Here is an 18,699-nt window from a genome sequence, read left to right on the forward strand (position 1 = left end):
TGGTGTGGATTCTTTTATTCCTTCAAGAGCACAGTGAAGATCAGTTGATGTTACATTTGCTTTCTTAGAGAACACAGATCCAGGATAGGAATTTAAAAGTTCAGCCTGCTCAAGACACTGTTTCTAAAGGCATCAGGCTTGTTTAGATGGTCTTTTGCATACTTCTGAGGCTGAATTTTATGGTGAGAATGCAGGAGAGGTTTTCTTCTGATTACTGTTCCATGAAGGTCATATTTGTGCAGGTGTCTCTGAACAATAGAACTATGTTCCACAATGCCAGGGTCTGCTAAATCTTTCTGAAGGTCTTTTGCAGTCAAGCAGGGGTTAACATTTGCCTCTCTAGCAATCCTACCAGCAGCTCTCACTAAAGTTTAGATTTGTCTTCCAGACTTTATCTTGACCTCCACCGTTCCTGATAACTGCCATTTCTTAATTATATTTTGAACTGAGGAAAGGGCAACTGTCATCTTAAAGTCTTCTCCTGCTTTGTGAGCTTCCACCATTTTCATTTTTAGAGTACTAGGCAGTTGCTCAGAAGGACCCATTGCTGCTGTTTTTTTGGCACAAGGTTAGAGGAGGCTGGGTTATTATAAAGCTGGGAAATTTCCATCACCTGGCCTTTCTTAACGAATGTAGTGAACAAGCCACAACCCTAACTGGCTAATTAAGGTCTGAAACCTTGGTCAAAGTTATCTGAGCACACAAATCTCCAGGGGTGCCAAAGTTTTGCAACGGCTCTTTTAACTTTTTGTAATTTTTTAAACGTAAATAATGGGAAAAAAAAGAAAGAAAAAAAATATATATAATATATATATATATCTAAAATCCAAAGGAAATGTGTCATCTTTAACTTTAGGACTTAGAGATCATTTCATCTTCAACTTCCTTAACTGTTCACAATAACAGTAATTTTGATCGGGTGTGCCCAAACATTTATGTGCCACCGTATAGTTATAATGCCTCGCTATTCCTTAGTAATGCCCCCTATTTATTCCAATGTATAGAATTATCCCCCCCGTGTAGTTGTATTGCCCCAATTCCCCCCACGTATAGTTATATAGCCAGATACAGTAAAGAGTGGTGGTCTCTGCGGGTGAGCCTCTCCGTGTAAGGTCACCACCCTTGCCCTTTCAGTAGCTACGCTGGTGGTAAGGACCTAGCATAGCAGACAACTGCTGTTAATAGCCTAACCCTAATTTATCGCTCTCTAGTAAATGTTACTTTTACAGTGAAACTTACAGAAGATTTGATATAATTTTCTTTTCCATGTCCAACATGAATAATAAATAACGAGAAACTCCATGTATTTTGCCAGATATAAAATGCTATTTCCTGGAAACGTAATAAGGTAATGATATGTGTATATACGAGCGGCTCCTGCCCAGGAATATACATATACAGCAACTGGAACGTTCGCATCAATTATCCCGCTGCTGACTGGCGCTGGGTCATTTATTTTATTTTTTTAATTTTATTTTTGCATCCATTTTTCAATAATGAATCTCTTTTAAGTGAGTACCATGACCTCTTTTTTTTTTTTTTTTTTTCTTGAATGCAAAAGCAGACTAGGTAATTCCATGACAAAAAAAAATGGAAATCAAGGAAAAATGGTGTTTTAATAGAGGAAAAATATGTTAGCAAATTAGTCTACAGGAGCCCGTGGAACAGTCATCAAAGGCCGGACGCGCGCTGGTGCTGGTGGTCTACCCAAGATTTGTCGTATGAGAAAAATATTAAACTGAACATTTTTTTTACTTTTTTTTTCTACGTGGTTTATGCAAATTGCAGTGCAAACATGAATGGCGTGTTATTTTTACCTCGCTTTGGAGTCTCGGTTTATACAGTTTGTAGGAGATTAATTGTGACTATATTTGTCCTACTCTGCAAGAGTTACTGTTTGCTAATTATTTCTGTTGGCAGAGCCGAGCTTTCGCGACCATTCTACCGGGACTTCATTCTTCCAGGTTCACTAGACAAGAAATTAAACTGATTTACTGCATTCATTCCAGTTGTTGGAAATAAAGTCACTCGGGACCGCGTCCTACGATCTAAAAAATGCCTCCTTCTCTCTGTAGCCTTATATTACAAGGGACGGTATGTGGCAGTCGTGCCTTCTGAAGAAAAAACTCAGGCGGCCATTATTTTAGACTGTTTTTGAGGTATTAAAAGGTTTTTCCCAACATTAAAAGTTGTGCACCAGTATGTGCCCAATCTCTGAACTTTCCAACAATCCCAAGAACTGGGCTCTGATTGTCCCATCAGATTGGAGCAGCTGGCACATGGGCGTCTACATTCTATCCATTTCCTACGGGACTGTTGGAGGTAGCGTAGTTCAGCCCTTGGTCTTTCTTGGTAGTCCCATTGAGAATGCGTCATTCGCATGTGTGGACACCGCTCAATTCCAAAGGTGGAGTTGACAGACCTGTTCTTGGGATTATTGGGAATCCCAGCGGTCAGACCTGGAGCAATCGGCACATTTTCACCTATCCTGTGGATAGGAGCTAGCTGTTAGGTAATGCATGCACAGACAGAGTTTTTTAAGGCGTTTGTTTTTCAAGCAGAAGCCGTCTCAAACAGGGCGTTCGTTTTTCAAGCAGAAGCCGCCTTCTTTCTTGGAGGAGGTTTTTTTTTATAAGTTTTTCTTTTCCTGAAAATTTATTTTGAAGGGTTTTGGAAATTTTATTTTTTTTCTGAAGTGTTTTTTGCAGTCTGTTTTGGACAGTACTTAGTTAGCAGAAGTTTCCATTAGGATCTGCTTCAAAGAAGTGATATGTGCTTTTACCCCAGAGCATTTTTCAAAGCTTCTTAAAAGGGATGTGTCAGAAGGATTTCACCGATGCAGGATGGTAATTTTTCATATCATTCTCCCTACACCCCAACAGAACCACGAGTGTAATGGGTTCAAGTGCTGGGTTTTACATTAGAGAGCAATTTTTTGGGTTTCCGTGCAGAATTGATCACGTGGTTGGCTCCTAAGTTGGGGAACTCCATAGACACTCCTTTACATAAGAAAAATGCAGATATACTATTTTTATTACCCTTATTTATGCAATCAATATGAACCTGGGTTGTATATCCTGTGCTGGATGAACCTTTGGGGTTGTCCAACCCTTAATTTTTATTTAAGAAAGGGAACAAGTGTGCTCTAAAATAATAAAAGGCACATATTTTCTTGCCAATCCTCCAGACCTTTGGCCAGGTTCCCTGCCGATCTTTTCTCTTTCTCTTCCGATGCTATTGAATAATGGTTGCCGCCAATCAGGGGCCACTGATTGGCTGCAGCAGTCACTTCCCAACCACTCTGGAATACAAATGGATGAGAACCAATGAAGTAGTACAGAAGAGCGAGCGGTGGTGGATCGGTAGGTATGTACTTTTTAGGGCATACTCGTTCCTCCTTGAAAAATTTAAAATAAGCACTGGACAACCCCTGTAAGACTACTTTCACACGCTCAGTATTTGGTCAGTATTTTACATCAGTATTTGTAAGCCAAAATCAGGAGTGGAACAATCAGAGGAAAAGTATAATAGAAACAAATCACCACTTCTGTATTTATCACCCACTCCTGCTATTTGCTTCCAAATACTGATGTGAAATACTGACCAAATACTACTGTGTAAATGTGGCCTAATACCTCTTTGCATACAAGCCTTATTAAAACCCATGGTAAGATTCAGTATTATGTTTATAATGAAAGGTATTGGATGACACTCAAGTGGATAAGTGGTTAGTATCTTCTTCAGAAAAGGAATAGCTCCAGTAGGGAAAAGGAATTGTTTTTTCTTGTGGAGATCCAGCTGGTATAGAGAGTCTTACAGGCAACCCTGCCTGGGGAAAAATAAATGCAAATTACCTCTTTGTTAGGAGGTTCCGCAAAATGAAAAAAAAAAAAATTCTATAGTGTCCCCTATATGTAACAACCTTGTAAGTCATTGTCTGGCCCATTATTCTTTAGGAGTTTCCCTCTCGTTGTTACAGGGCAGGGTACTAATGGACCCTACTTCATCCGTCTCTGTGCTAGGAGAACCAGTATCAGGAGAGAGTTGAGTCAAAGGCCTCTGACCCAGCTGACCAGTGCCAGGCTTGCTGGGAGTCTAGTCTGTCTACTTTGACCCCAGTGTTCCTGAAAACTTGAGAGAACCAAGTACAACACTTGGCTTTATCCGGCAGTCCCATAGACAATACAGTGGACGTGCACATGCTTAACCTCCACTTCATGCAGAGCCTTATTTTCGGGATTCTGGTTCTCCCAGTGCTTGGACCTCCATTGATCAGTATGTTATCCCTTAACCTATGAATAGGGGTTTTTTATACTCCTTTGAATACTCTATAAAGTGGCTTTAAATCTAATTTTCCATGAAAGTTCCGACCTTGCTCTCGTAATGAGGGTGCAATGACCACTATAACATGGCCAGTGGACCTGAAGTGACTCATTGGTTCTGTCATTAGACATGGCAAAGACAGGAGACCTTTGGTCATTTAATAGGGCATTTATGCCGTGTTTGTGTACATGTGGCCATAAGACATGGATACATAGAGATATTTATTCACCTGGAACACTCGGCGTAGAATAAAGTAGTCAATTGAGGCTCCGATCAAACCAAGACTGGAAGATTGTGGTTTGTAATGTTCCACCATATATAACAAGGTTCTTGTTCACGTCTATACTTCTGGGCTGCTTGTTGGCTGCCCTGCATTTGTACTTGGTTGTCTACAGAGGTGTTTATAGAAAAAAATACAGGAAAACTTTAATGTATACTAGTCTACCTCTGAACAGGATGGCTAGCGGTCTGCTTGGAACCATTACTGAAATTATTGATGACCGTGAATAATTGGTTTATTTTAGGAGTGTAATTTGCAGCTGATATTGACCTCCATATCTTTATAAGATTTTATGCTTCTTCCTGCAACTTTTTCTAAATCTGTCATCATTTCCACCGAGCCTCCTTCACGCCAGTACATAGCCTTCCAACTCTAAATAGGCTGAAATCTGGCCAGCGCTTACATCTGTTATCTATGTGTACATTGGGCTTCTTTGGATGCTCTACATTCTTCTCATTTTCCAAAATGGATTAAAAATAACCAAAATAGTTCCCAACAGGTAGCGTATCCAAAGGTCTCACATAAGTGTCCTTTTGGTCTCCATTTGGCTGGTACAACCCATAAAAAAGCTGTGGGACTCTGAGCATCATATACCGTAAGACTGGACGAATACCATAAGATTGCAGCTATTTCCTATGTGTATATAAATTGGAAGGTCATATCATAATGTGAACAGGACTTTTGTGCCAGAGTTGAGTTTTGTTCAAAGCTCTGAATGCCCATCAATTCTCTTGGAAGGGGAAGGAAGTCATAACTACCCTCAGCACTTCTAAACTTTATTTAAGGTAGTCTAGCGGCAGTCATCGAAAGGCCACCGGTACAGCTAGACAATGTGATACCATTGGAAGAGGCACACTCAACAAGACCTCCAAGGTTCAGCTAAAAAATGAAGGTCCCTTCTTTGGATTCTCCGCATGACTTAATAGGTTTCAATATCGAATCAAGATTTTTAAGCACAGTCTCAATGTAGAATTGTCATGATTACCTGTCGGATGTCATGGCCATGTAATCCAGATGCCACTCGTTCTATCGGTTCACTGAAAAGTCTATTGCCTTTCCATTGTACATTTTCATGTGCCGCCCATTTTATTTTTTCTTGGTCAGCTCTCAGACGCATATAGTATTAGATTGGACATGATGACCCTGGCGGTCCCTTCCTACGCTAACATTCTGCGATGCATCAGTTTTAAAATCCAATCCATGTTTCCGATCCGTAAGACTCCAAACATGTCCTATTCTCCGTTTTGTGGAACAGAATCCGGCAGGGTGGATTTGATTTAAATCTAACTGATTTAAATCATGATTTAAATCACTAGTCAGTAAGGCTTGATTTAAATCAGTGATTTAAATCAAAGTTTCTACCTAAACTAGTTCTTGCTACTTTAACATGCAAGTAGATGAAGATTTTTAGAATCACTTTTTATATTACATTTTTCTCCCCAGTTTAATGGGTTAATCATTCATATTTGGACACCACTGTTCTGTTGTACTTAGGAAGGAGAAAAATAATCCTGACCTTAATAACAATTTAAATAGATTTATTCAACTGAAACAATAACAACATTACAGCATAAGTTATTTGCGTAAGCAAACATCCATGTTTGTTAACTAATTTGGCTAAACAAAATATATATATATTTTAAGAAACTTAGACTGTCAGCCCAGCCGACACATGAAAAACTTAAATACTACTGTCCCTGCTGTCCTCTGTAGCTCACTTGTCGTCATCTTCATCATCTTCTTTGTTCCTATTCATAATCTGGAAAAGAAAAACAAGCTTTCCTGCTTTATTGGGTCCCAACCGATTTCTCAATTTAGAATGAATGAGTCCAAAGGAAGAGAATATTCTTTCAACGCCTGCAGAAGAAGCTACTGCTGTTAAAAGTGAAATCATTACTTGAACAGTCTCTAAATCCAAGCGCTTAAGTGACTTCCACCAGTTCACTGGTGTGACCTTCCTTAAAATATCTTCAGCAAACATATATTTCTTGAATGGTTCCCCCTTAGCTCTGAAGTTTATTATAGTTGCCATTAAAGATGGATGATTGCTGGATACCCATGTCATAGCTAACTCCTCTTCCTCAGCACTTAGGTTTTGACCCTGATATTGGATATTGACAATATTTGCCAAAAAATGAGCTGGAGTCAGTGCTTGTCCCATTCGTTTGTTTACTGCTTGTAATTTAATTCTGTCCATGTGTAGTTCTGTTTTTAAGTGTTCACTCAGTTCCTTCCAAATTTCAACAGCATCCGCAATAAAACTGCTATTTTTCTGTATTTTGTTTAAAGCTTGAGAGATGGGTTCCAGGAAGCTCAGCATGAGCATATGTTCAACATTTCTCTTAAGCCCAATGTTGAGGATTTTGGCCGTGACAGTGCCATCTATTTTATCTCAATTTTCTTCACAAAGTGTCATCAGAATAGGCCAGTTTTTGATATACTGCTCAAAACAGTCCACAACAGAGTTCCATCTAACATCTTTTGGGAGCGTTAGCTTGGTTCCAACCATCCTTTTCAGAGCTGCTGCAGCAAAATGATTATTACGGAAGTATTTAGCAATTTCAACAACATTAGCCTTTATTTCTGGAACACTTAAGTCTTTGGCTAAGAGGTGCAGCAAATGAGCACTGCAACCATATGTTATTAGCAGCTTTGTATTCCCTCCCTGCTCTTCTAAATCTCTTCTCATCTTGGATACGTTTGCAGCATTGTCAGTGACCAAACTGCGTACTAGACATTTGAATTTTTGTTCACATGTCGTTATAGCTTTTACTGCCACTTCTTGTAAGTATTCTGCTGTGTGTGCATTTCCTGACGTATCAGTTGTTTGTGCAAGGAAGACTTTACCTTCTTCTGTTGTTATACAAGCACATACAATAGGATCATTGTGGACATTACTCCACCCATCAATACTTAGGTTAACAATTTTACCCTCCAGAGCTGTTGCACATTGCTCCATTTCTCTGTCATACACTTGATCCAGCAGTTTCCCTGCAACACCAGCTCTGCTGGGTGGACTGTATCCTGGTCTCAGTGACTGAACCATATTAATGAAATGTGGGTTCTCAGTCAGACGGAAAGAAGAGTTTGTTGCATAAATAAACTAGGCATTTTTTTCATCAATCAACTCTTTTTCTAATCTGCTAGTTCTTATCACAAACCTATCTATGGTGGTTCCAGGAGGTAAAGGTTTTTTCTTCCTTTTGAGTGATGGTGATATGTGGCTGTGGGTGTCTGATGATGATGCTGCTGCTAATGAAGCACTATCCTGGATGGATAACTCTGAAACTGTAGAACAGGATGATGGTGATCTTGGAGGTGGATAGTTTCCAGAATCCATGAATTCCCCTAAACAAAAAAAAGTCAATGCTGTTATTTTATTGTTTATACAATTTCTGCTTATTGTACACAACACATCACTGCCCCTGCCCCAAAAGGAATATTTGTTTTTCTTCATAACTGTACCAAATGACAGTAACATGCAGTAATAATGAGAAATATAATTTTTCTCACACATGACAGTTCAGCCTTTAGAAATAGGATTCAATAAAAAATGTTTACCAACCTGAAGATCCTGCCTGTTCAGAAGTGTTTGGTCATCTTCATCACCGCACTTCTCATGATGTTGCCTCATTCGCGCCACCAGGCCTTGCATCTCTTTGTTGCATCGTTTGCATTTTGCACGCATGCCTGCCTTACCGATAGGCGAAGGAGCTTCATTAAAATATTCCCAAACTGGGTACGGCCTGCTGCCATTATAAGGAAAGAATGTAATAAACCTCAGATCATACACACAAACAGATCCAGACTTGTCTGTCTGTGGCTATGCTGCAGTATTGTGCTCAAAGTTTCGCTTTCATTTTCTTGTCTGCTTGCCCTTCCTCCTCCTCACACTTAGCTTCACATTCTTCTTGTGTTGTGCAGATCTATTCCACTCCAAACAATCAGAAACATATTGTCTAACTTCTTGGACTTGGCACTGAAGGGGTTGATTCTGTATTCATAGGTTTGTAGAACAATAGGATTAAGGTCTTTTTCTCAACTCTGTTCATGTTGTAACATTTTTGCCGTGAAGAAGAGGCTGGGACCTCTGCGGAGTCCAATTCAGTTTTGAGAACTGCGTAAGTAAAGCGAGCGTCTGTGATAATATAGGAGAGAAACTGCCCACTAATCCTACAGAAACCTCTGGAAGAGCATGGCATTGTGAATGTTACACATATACAGCCTTTATTCTACTGAGTTAAACAACTCAGCTTTATCTCATGATGGAAGAACCTTTGGATGGTAAAATATTTTCCTCAAAAAGCAGTTTATTGAAAAAAAATCCGATTTAAATAAAAAAAATCCGATTTTTTTTTTTTTTTTTTATTTTTAAAAAAAAAAACATTGATTTTTATCCACCCTGGAATCCGGTATTAAAATCTATGGGGATCTTTTTATTTCAGTTTTTCATCCCTTTTAACAGATCTGTGCTAAGACACAGTGAATATAAAAAGTTCAGTCTACCGCCTTCAGTTGTTAAAAAAGTATTAAAAAGAAAAACTGAGAAGCCAAGGAAGAAAAAACAGTCATCTTTACACTTTTTTAACAGATGTGTGAATGAACGATTTATCACCGAGCATCAGAATAGGTGATCATTTCTTGATAGGGAAGAGTTCAACTGTCACGACCCGAACCGATCACCAGAATGGACCACTTCTATCCCTGTTACAATGGAGCAGCAGTGCCCATGTTCGACCGCCACTTTATTTATCCCCTATGGTGCTACTGAACACTGCGCGCAGCTTTTTTCAGCAGCCGCGTAGGGAATGAAGAGCAGCTCTTGGACAAACTGACTGCCATGCCATTTTTTTCAATAGGGATAAATATTCACCGATCTACTGACTGGAGCGGGTCTCGGCAGTGGGACACCCACAGATAAGCAAATTATCACCTATCCCGTAGACTTGTTTTCACTGGACAACCCTATTAATAATGGCGGTATTGAAATTCTGTCCAGGGTCTACAGCCCTGGGCCCAATAGTCTCTTGCACTTGAGGACCCAACCTGTAATGTATTACACAAATAAATCATTGATTGAAGTGGACACTGCTTTATTTGCCCTGAGGTGGCACTGTAGGAAAATTGAGCATTTACCAGATTTCCCTACTGATTGCAGCTGATCAATAGGGGTCACAGGAGGTGGAGGCACTTTTTTATTTTCTTATCGTAAAGGGACTTTTATGCCAAATTTTGTCAATTTTTACTAAGTAGAGTTTCCTATTCTGAGACCACCACCTATCTGTCAAGGGACTGGGCAGAAGGACCCAACTCAAATTCAAGCAGAGCATTGTGAAGACCCATAGATCTTCTTTTGAGTCTGTATACCACTTACAGAGACTGGAGTACAAGCCTCAGAATGTGTGGTTCTCTTTTGCTAAGACTAGATAGAATTTCATGATTCCACCATTGGGGCTTTCATCAATTATTTCATGAAGGACGATGTGGCAAAAAGTACAGAAAGGGAATAAAATCTCCTTCCGTCATGAGTGAGGCTGAGCTTGAACGTCTCTACGTGCCGCTTTCCTGTTGTATGTTTCTCATTTAATAGCAGCTCGGGTCCTTTTTTTGTGTTGTAGAGCGCTGCAGCCGGTGGGATGGAGTCAAACAGCGATGCCATCCAGCCTAGCCACATCAGAGAGGCCATACGACGCTACGGCCACAAGGTTGGCCCGCTCTCCCCATTCACGGTACGTAATAACAGACTAGAAAAAAAAAAGTTATATTTGTAATCTTAAGGAGATTTCATCTTCAAGTGGTCTTATGAAGAAGCCTTGGAATTGTTCAGAGCAATTTGTGGTCACTGTAATTTTCTATGTAAAAAAAAAAAAATAAGAGAAAAATGAAATATTTTCTCCCGGGAAATAAAACTTTGTAATTTCTGTCTCCTTTTGAAATCATAATTGCATTTTTTTTTTTATTCCATATCACTATTTTGTTTATGTATTTATTGTATTACATAGTCAAAAATGTAAAAATGTTGTATGTTGTCTACTTTTTGTTCTTATTTTATTTCTAATTCTCCCCTAAGTATTCTGTATGTTTTTTTTTCCTTTTTTTTTCTAAATCTGCCATAAGGTTCCAGAGATTGGTGCAAATGTTGTATTATCTTTTCTAAGGGGGCGTGGCTCTCAGGGTAATTATGCAGAGCAGCCTAAAGACACACCCCAGAGGATCTGCTGAGCCATGCCTGTTTGTAAAGATCATAAAAATTGCCACCATATAAAAAGTCTCGTATCTCTAAAGCTTTAAGGCAGATTTTAATATAACAAATAATGGAAAATTCAGGGGATCATAAGGAATTAAATAAGAGTAAAAACGGGGAACTTCTGACCTGGTGAAAGGAGCTCTTTATAGAGGTATTCCCATCTAATAAATGGATATTGTCTGATAGTACTTATAAAAATAAGCATTTTTTGCATTTTACTGTTTGTTAAGAGTTGCTGTTCTTGCGATATTAACCGTTATATTGGCTAAATAAACTTACCGTAGTAAATAAAATTGGGCGGAATTACTTTCCATGTCTGCATTATAGTGGCTTACGCTGGATATTGAAGTGTAATAGTAAATCTGTTCCAATTTTTTTTTTTTTTCAAACTCTCACTTCTGATAATTTTATTGGCTTAATACTACTAATTATGATATATTAAGTCTTCTATTTTGGATAATCTATGTTATGACAAGTCACCTTACGGAAATTTTCTAGCCGTTTACAAAATTTACCAAAATTGGATAATTTATATATAATGGTAACCATTAGTTACTTGTTGATTCCGCCTGGCCTCTTTGGTGGTTCTGTACTGATCCCATCTCCTCCATCATTCTTGCCGCCAATCCCTAGCCTTAGCACAGATGTGTACATTTATGACACATGGCTGGTGAGGTCAACCAGTGGCTACAACGGGGACCTGCCTTAGCCACTGATTGGCTATTGACTGACATTTTCTTTGTTGAGATCGTTCCAGGGAAAAGAGACAATTGGGTGAACCTTTCTGCTTGGATGAGATCCGCGGGGGACGTCTGAGGATTTATTTGAGTTAAAATTACCTAATCTGTGCAGTTGTTGCAAATGAGGCCTCATAGCGGGAACATCACCCCTACCTGATAAAGACTGATCTGTACTGTTCTTTCTCTCATCTTACAGAGAACATAACCTTGAAGCCATTATCCAGGACAGGACCTATTGATGTCCTTTTTCTAGGGAAGGTTATCAGTACTGTGAGGGTCCGGCACCCCCACGATTAGCTGTTATTAGCTTTGCCGGCAGCTCCGTACACTGTAGTGGCTATTTCTGGGTATTGTAACTCCATACCACCATTTTTTGTGTTTTTATTTGTAATAAAGCGGTAACTTAATTATACAAGTGGTTGTTATTGAAGTATATTTTTATTATATGGATTTCTAGTGTATTTGAGTGCATTGTAGTGCATTTTTGTGTTTTTTTTTTAATTAATTTTTCAAAACAAATCCACTTTGAGAGAATTTTTTTTTTGCCATAAATTTTTTAGTTTCAATTAACGTTTTACGTTTTTTTTATTTACCGTAATTCTTTTTTTTTTTTTAGTTCCACATGGGGTCTTTACAATGTAACCTGCAGATAAAAAACCTTGGTATACTCAGTATTTTACAGCAATATTGCCTATGCTTGTAAGGCTGGCCACATTTGATAGTTGTCTGCTGACAGCCATCTAAGCTGCCTCTCGCATATGAATGAGCACTCGTTTGGCCGAGCACCCTTATGTTCTTTATGAGAAAGCCACCGGTTAACACATTGGTCGTTGGCTTATCTCCGGGAGAACAACCCAATCGGCAGTCTGAAATCAGACATGACCAATTGACATCTCTCCCGACCATCAGTCGGTCCGCATTCTCATACACATTAGGCCGTTTGTCGATCCCGTCAATATTGGCAGGTTCAGTCAACATTAGTCTAATATGTATGGGGGCCTCAAGACTCAATGATAGCGTATCAGGCTATACCCTTGGCACAGAAACATCGGAATATAGGTGTAAGACCTGCGGCAACTTATTGATGTCCCACTGTCACATCACAGGCATCACAGCCCCCCGCTCTCTTTCTAACCTTATAGTAGCAGAGGTGCCTATTGGCAATGGCATTTTAGGGGTTAATGCATGCATATCATCCAACTGGGTCTTTCCTGCGAACACTCCTGTGAAGAACAGGACCGTTGGCTGTGCCACCTATTGCCGGCATGTAAAATTTCGGCATCATTTTCTGAAGAGCAAAATATCGACTTCTTACTCCTACGCATTGAGGATGAAAAATGAAGCAGCTTTATACTTAATCTCAATTATTAAAAATATTTTATTTTGTGTTTACAGCTCCTGTGTAGTCCCATGTGTCTCCATGGTTATAGATGACCAGAAAACCCTGTGTAGTCTCCTTCAACAGTCCTATTTCTTCCCCCATTTCTTGGTAACGCTCGGTTGGTTAGCAAAATATTAGGGCCAAATAGTGAGAAGTGTGACTGTAGAATCAGACTACACGGGGGGGAATTGTTTGCATAGGAGCTGTAATGTAACTCCAAGACTTTAGTCGATTGTCAATGAAAAATTTGCAAAGTTGCTTTATTTTTTATTTTTCTAATAATAGAAATTGGTCTCTATGGTGGACATGGCCACAATCTGGAACCCAAAATTGCAATCCATTGAGTCCTTTGTCCTTCCGTACATGATATTCCCAAAAATCGGATCTGTATTGATTTCAATGTAAAACAGTCACAATGACGGGAATTAGATGTATGTGAACTTATACGTAGTCCGGGTGACCCTGTGACAAAACTGAATATCGCTGCCAGACGAGGCTTCACATTCACTCCTGAGCTGGAACGTGCTCGGATCTGTGCTCTCTCCCTCCTCATTTCACATTGATTTTCTGAGTTTCTTGCTTAAAGATCTAAAGAACAGGTTTTTCTCATTTCTTTGTGTTTTAGGAAAAGGTCTTCTCTCCCACTAGTAGTTATTCAATCAATGTAGCAGATGATGGGGCGTAAGCGGGGCTGACCTTCACATCTGAATCCTCCATTTATTCCATCTAAATTACATATGTCTGGGACAACCAAGGACATTTCGATAAATAGCTGGAGCCCGCACTATTAGCGAGGAGCGTAATGAACAAAATCTGAGGGATACGCCTTTCACACATGCATTAAGCCACACAGCCAGGATATTCGATAACAAAACATGCTTTATGTAAGCCACGTTAATTGATGAGGACCTGTCACTGATGCAGAATATATACTGCGGTGCTGTAGGTACTACTGTATGTGTTACCGCAATGCACTTAAAGGGGCTGTCTCATCAGAAAAATCCCCATCGGTAACCCATGGATAGAGGTTAGCGCTTGCTAAAAAAAGCAGTATCTTCTTTTCTGGTCACCGTGCATAGACTCACTAGTCTACCTAATATTTTATACAACTTGCTCCCTCTCTCCCTCCAAAAGTGGGATCTGTATTTTTACAGCTCTGTTACTAACACTCTACTCAGTCTTGACGTACTCCTATGCCACCTCAGATGGAGCATTGGTTCTGGTCTTCTTTTCTGGCCCCTGCTTTTTTGGGCCTCAATTTTCCTCCTTTCTTTGCGCAGCATCATTTGGTTGTGCCAAGTTAGTTGGTCACCGGAGATGATGCCAGCCCCTGATAGCCTATTTCTAAGGGAAATTTCTGAATCAAGAGTCAAAAGCGCAATGAGGCACAGAACTGGTGGGAATTGATCCATTGGATAAGGTCAGTCTGCCACATCATTAATTTAATGGATATAATACCTGAGAACCACCAACTGTGACTTCACGCCAGGCGAACTAATGAAAGGATGAACCGCGGTTGCCAGGACATACAAGACAGTTCTCAAGACTCATTTACAGCAGTCACAGATTGCTAGTGTGGCTGGTGGATCGGTTTTTGTGAGTCTGTTGTCACCAACTCTAGTCACAACAAAAATTGATATTACCGAGACATGGGTTCAATCTCAATGAGCAGGTAGTGTGCTGTTCCTGTATGTTGGGTTCTTGATTTCTGCATTGGCTTTGTTCTTGGATATTGCTTTACCTTCTTTTTTTCTACTGGCTATTGTAAGGCATCAGTAGCACCGTACGCAGTGAAGAGGCAGTGACCCACAAAGTTCAAACACAAAAGTCTCTATAATGTGTTACGTCACACATAAAGGTGCATAGCATTTTATAGTACACATCATTAAAGTTGAATAGACACAGTTGCATCTCGTCTCAGTGCCCGTTTCATAGCACTACACATCATATGGCTTTTAGATTGCAGTCCCTAAACACGCCGGATCTCTCCTTGTCCAGTATCCGTGGGACGACTGTACGCCATATTACCGTCTCCAAACACCGCTTCACATGTTGCAGACACTACACACGCCAGTCCTCCTCTGACTAGTTCTCGTGGGTGTCCTGCACCGCTGTATCATAGACTCTTTACTTACACAGCTGTACACAGCCCAAGATATCCTCAGGATAGCAGCCGGGCTCCATATATACCTGTTTGCAATCATTACACATGCCAGTCATCTTTCGGCCACAGGACATCCACCTCTGGTACACCTCCGGGTACAGAGCTGTCCACATCCGACTCTTTCGGGCACAGGACATCCACCTGCGGTTTACCTCTGGGCACAGGACTGTCCACATCCGAGACCAGTTACCATGAACAACTTGCATCGCTCTGTACGCTGCAGGTGCCAGGCTGTTCAGCTGCCATAGCTGCTAGTTCCGCTGGCCTCTGCTGCTTCAGCACTATGCAGGCCTCTGCTCTGCACACACCAGACTGACACTGATGTTGCACCTGACACACCCATACCTCTTACTGCAGGGTTTTTAACAAACAAACCTATTGCTTTCAGCCACATGGAAAACCCAGATCGGAAATCCGTGACTGCCATGCACACCTATGGACTTCATCCATCTCCATGCACAACCTGGGGAGAACACACAGCGGCCCGTACCTGTGACACGAGTCATTGTATCACACTATGATTAAGAACGCTGTCGCTGACTATCCTACTGCTTCTTTAGTACTGCTGTTATTAATCGTAGACCATTCTAGAAACAAGTACCAGGGAAGCCATTGTGAAAACTGGAAATGGTCACCTCTTTGCGGACATTGAGTTTTCACTGCAATCTGGCTAACATTTACACTAGTTCTGGCTTAGAGAATCCCCAAAGCAGTAAGTGTTGTGACCAATTGACACACTTTTTTGTGCACATTTTGGACATATCTTCAGCTGATATGTTCTTCTTGGGGCATCTTCAGGAAGCACACTCTGGCTAATATACTAGTACATACCTTGTCACTTAACTAGTAACTTCCAATCCCCTTTACTACAATCATCTTAATCCTGGGATCCTTAAGTGGAACAAAAATTCAAGTGTTCAATGACAAAGGTCTAATTCTGGAAAGTACTGGTGTTTCTTCCGGAAAGCCATCTGGTGTAGAGAAACTTACAGGAAATACTTCCAAGGAAACGGGTTTGAAAACTGGTTCTCCAGAAGATGGAAAACTTCTCACTATACTTCCCATTGGTGGCTTCTCTGTAAGTCAATGTCCAACCCATTTAAGAGCTTTGATGCATAATTAAGGCTTTTAGACAAACAAGAGACCTCCTTCTGCGGATAGTTGATTGGGGGTTTCTACTCAGTCAGTCTCAACCATCGTACTGGTTAGCTTGTTGAGATGCTTTTAATGCATATCTTAAAGGGCACACGTTCTCCAGCTGACATGGGGAAAACCAATAGCCTTCTCTTTACTGACAGGGGGAAAGAAAACTGAAACAGCTGTCTACAGATGGATATCTCTTTTTTAGTAGATATCCTTGAGCCCCCTATACACTTTAGATATCCCCCTATAATTTGTCCTGCAGCTCACATTCCCGACTCCTATGTAGGAGGACTTGCTCAGTCGAGCGATCCTGTGTCCTCTATAAGGGAGCCGCTGACAGACATCTCTGACAGCAGTTTTACCTTTTAAAGAAGGAAAACGTCTGGTGTCCAAAATTGAACACTCTGGATCTTTCTGTCCCCCAACATCATCTATCGGGGGACTATCAGGAGACCCCCATACACATTGGCCAAACTCGTCAATAGTCTGTGTATGGGAGTCATTAGTCTTATTTCAAGAATTTTTAATAGTTTGGACATTCACTTACAGGGTAGTTACCTAAAGGTGGGACAACAGAGATCGTGTTCTTCCTTCTGGAAGAGAGCTACTTTCCAGTGTGGACAGTTCTTGTACCTTGTCAGGTCTTCCAGAGCAAGTTTCACCCTTTGGAGACACTTATCAGTCTGGATAATAAATGAGGGTCCTGATCCCACCATTATCGGCTTTTTATAAACCAGAAAACCTCTTTAAGTTATGGGATACGATTACAAATTATCTCCTCTTGACTGCAACTGTGTGGTGTCCCGGGAGATTTTCCTTTCCAAACTTGAGAGATTTTCTATCTTGAGATACAGAAACTCCCATGTAATGGAGACATTTTTTGTTCTGAGCTGCTTTTTCTGGTTGCGTCATGCTCCCGGGTCAGGTTGCATTTACACATGGCTACAGACTTGAATCAATATTTGGAGGGTGGAGTTACTCCTTAAATATAAGCGTTACATGTTAATTTGCTGAGCAGGGAATATGTCAAACCACATCAACAATTTTCCTGTGAACCAGCTTTTTTTTTTTTTTGGTCCAGAGGAAACCATGAGAGGACAAGTCGGTGGTGGAAGAACGAATTGTTATGTCAAACAAATTGACCATACCCTGTACCTATTCCTCATTCTGGTTATACACTTAATTTCCTGCAGAGTCCCTCCCTAGATTAATGGAAGATACAGTTTCTCCCAGTGCATACCATCTGGAAGTGTTTATTTGTTTGGCGTGACATCGAGTCTAAGCGTGTTTTTCCTGAGCACCAGACTCTCTTTCGAGAACTCTTGACTTTTTGTTTATTTTATTTCACTTAAGCAATGAGCAGATTTAGAAGGTTCTGTCGATGTTGAGGTTTTGACTGACAGTTTCTTCCATGTTCCTTTTGGCGGAGTCTTAAAAACACCGTTGGGGTCATTTCCTAAAAGCAAGGAAAAAAAAAACATATCTACCCAGGTGCTTCAATATTCCAATATTAAGTTACCAACACGCCCAACTGCAGATTAAAGACATCTGCCGGGCTAAACAGGTTGGTGCATGTAAGGTATAAGGGAAAGATTCGAGAACATTCATTCATGGGCCAAACAAAAAATATGGCAGCCAAAGATTTAAAGAATAATGAGTAAAGGGCTTTAGTCATGATGGGTAAAAAAGACAGATGTCCACCAAGAAGCGTAAAAAAAAGAAATTGGGGGGAGGGGCCCATAAGACAGGGCCAAATTTCTTTAGGTTTGTGTAATAGAAACGGATCGGGTATGATAAATTTTAACAGGATTACACACTTTTCCTCATTCAGATGTACGCTCAACTTATCCGAGCAAGCATGTCAAGGGGTCATAACTGAACTAGCAATTATCTAACAACTATTAAAGGGGTTGTCCAGGACTTTTACATTGATGACCTATCCTTATATCTAATCGTTGGGGGTGCGACATCCTGCATACCCGCCATTTCAGCTGTTTTTAGCGCCGGTGTAAGGCAGAAGTGTTCAGTGGCGGAGACGCACAGCACAAACTGTCAACTGTATTGTGGCCGTGGCCGGTAACGCACATCCGCCCCCTATTTTAGTCAATGTGCAGTACCCAGCCGCTGTTACTATACAGCTGACACCTGTGCATCTCTGCAGCTGAACTCTTCCGGCTGACACCGGGAACAGCGGGGGTGTCTGGTACCGCACCCCCACCGATTAGATATAAGGATAGGCCACCAATGTAAAAATTCTGGACAGCCAACCCCTTTTAAAAGTTTATTGGGCTTTTTAAAGTGTAACTTTTTTCTTAACTCTCTCATAAATAGTACACATGAAAAAAATAAATTTTGTAATATGTGTAAAGAGAAATCCGCTTCTTGCTCCTCCTGGACTTTATTTTCATTTCCCAAATTATC

At 40.5% G+C, this 18,699-nt stretch overlaps 1 protein-coding gene across 4 annotated transcripts in view; it reads left to right on the forward strand.

The window, feature by feature from the left end:
- SUPT3H (SPT3 homolog, SAGA and STAGA complex component) overlaps positions 1 to 18,699 on the forward strand; it is a 634,212-nt gene that overhangs the window by 505,709 nt on the left and 109,804 nt on the right. For all 4 annotated transcript variants that reach the window (XM_069728220.1, XM_069728221.1, XM_069728222.1 and 1 more), the window contains one exon: positions 10,222 to 10,332. In XM_069728220.1, the coding sequence (XP_069584321.1) occupies positions 10,222 to 10,332 (111 nt within the window). The remainder of the gene's footprint in view (positions 1 to 10,221; positions 10,333 to 18,699) is intronic.

The sequence above is a fragment of the Ranitomeya imitator genome, chromosome 5 (genome assembly GCF_032444005.1).
Source record: "Ranitomeya imitator isolate aRanImi1 chromosome 5, aRanImi1.pri, whole genome shotgun sequence".
NCBI lineage: Eukaryota > Metazoa > Chordata > Amphibia > Anura > Dendrobatidae > Ranitomeya > Ranitomeya imitator.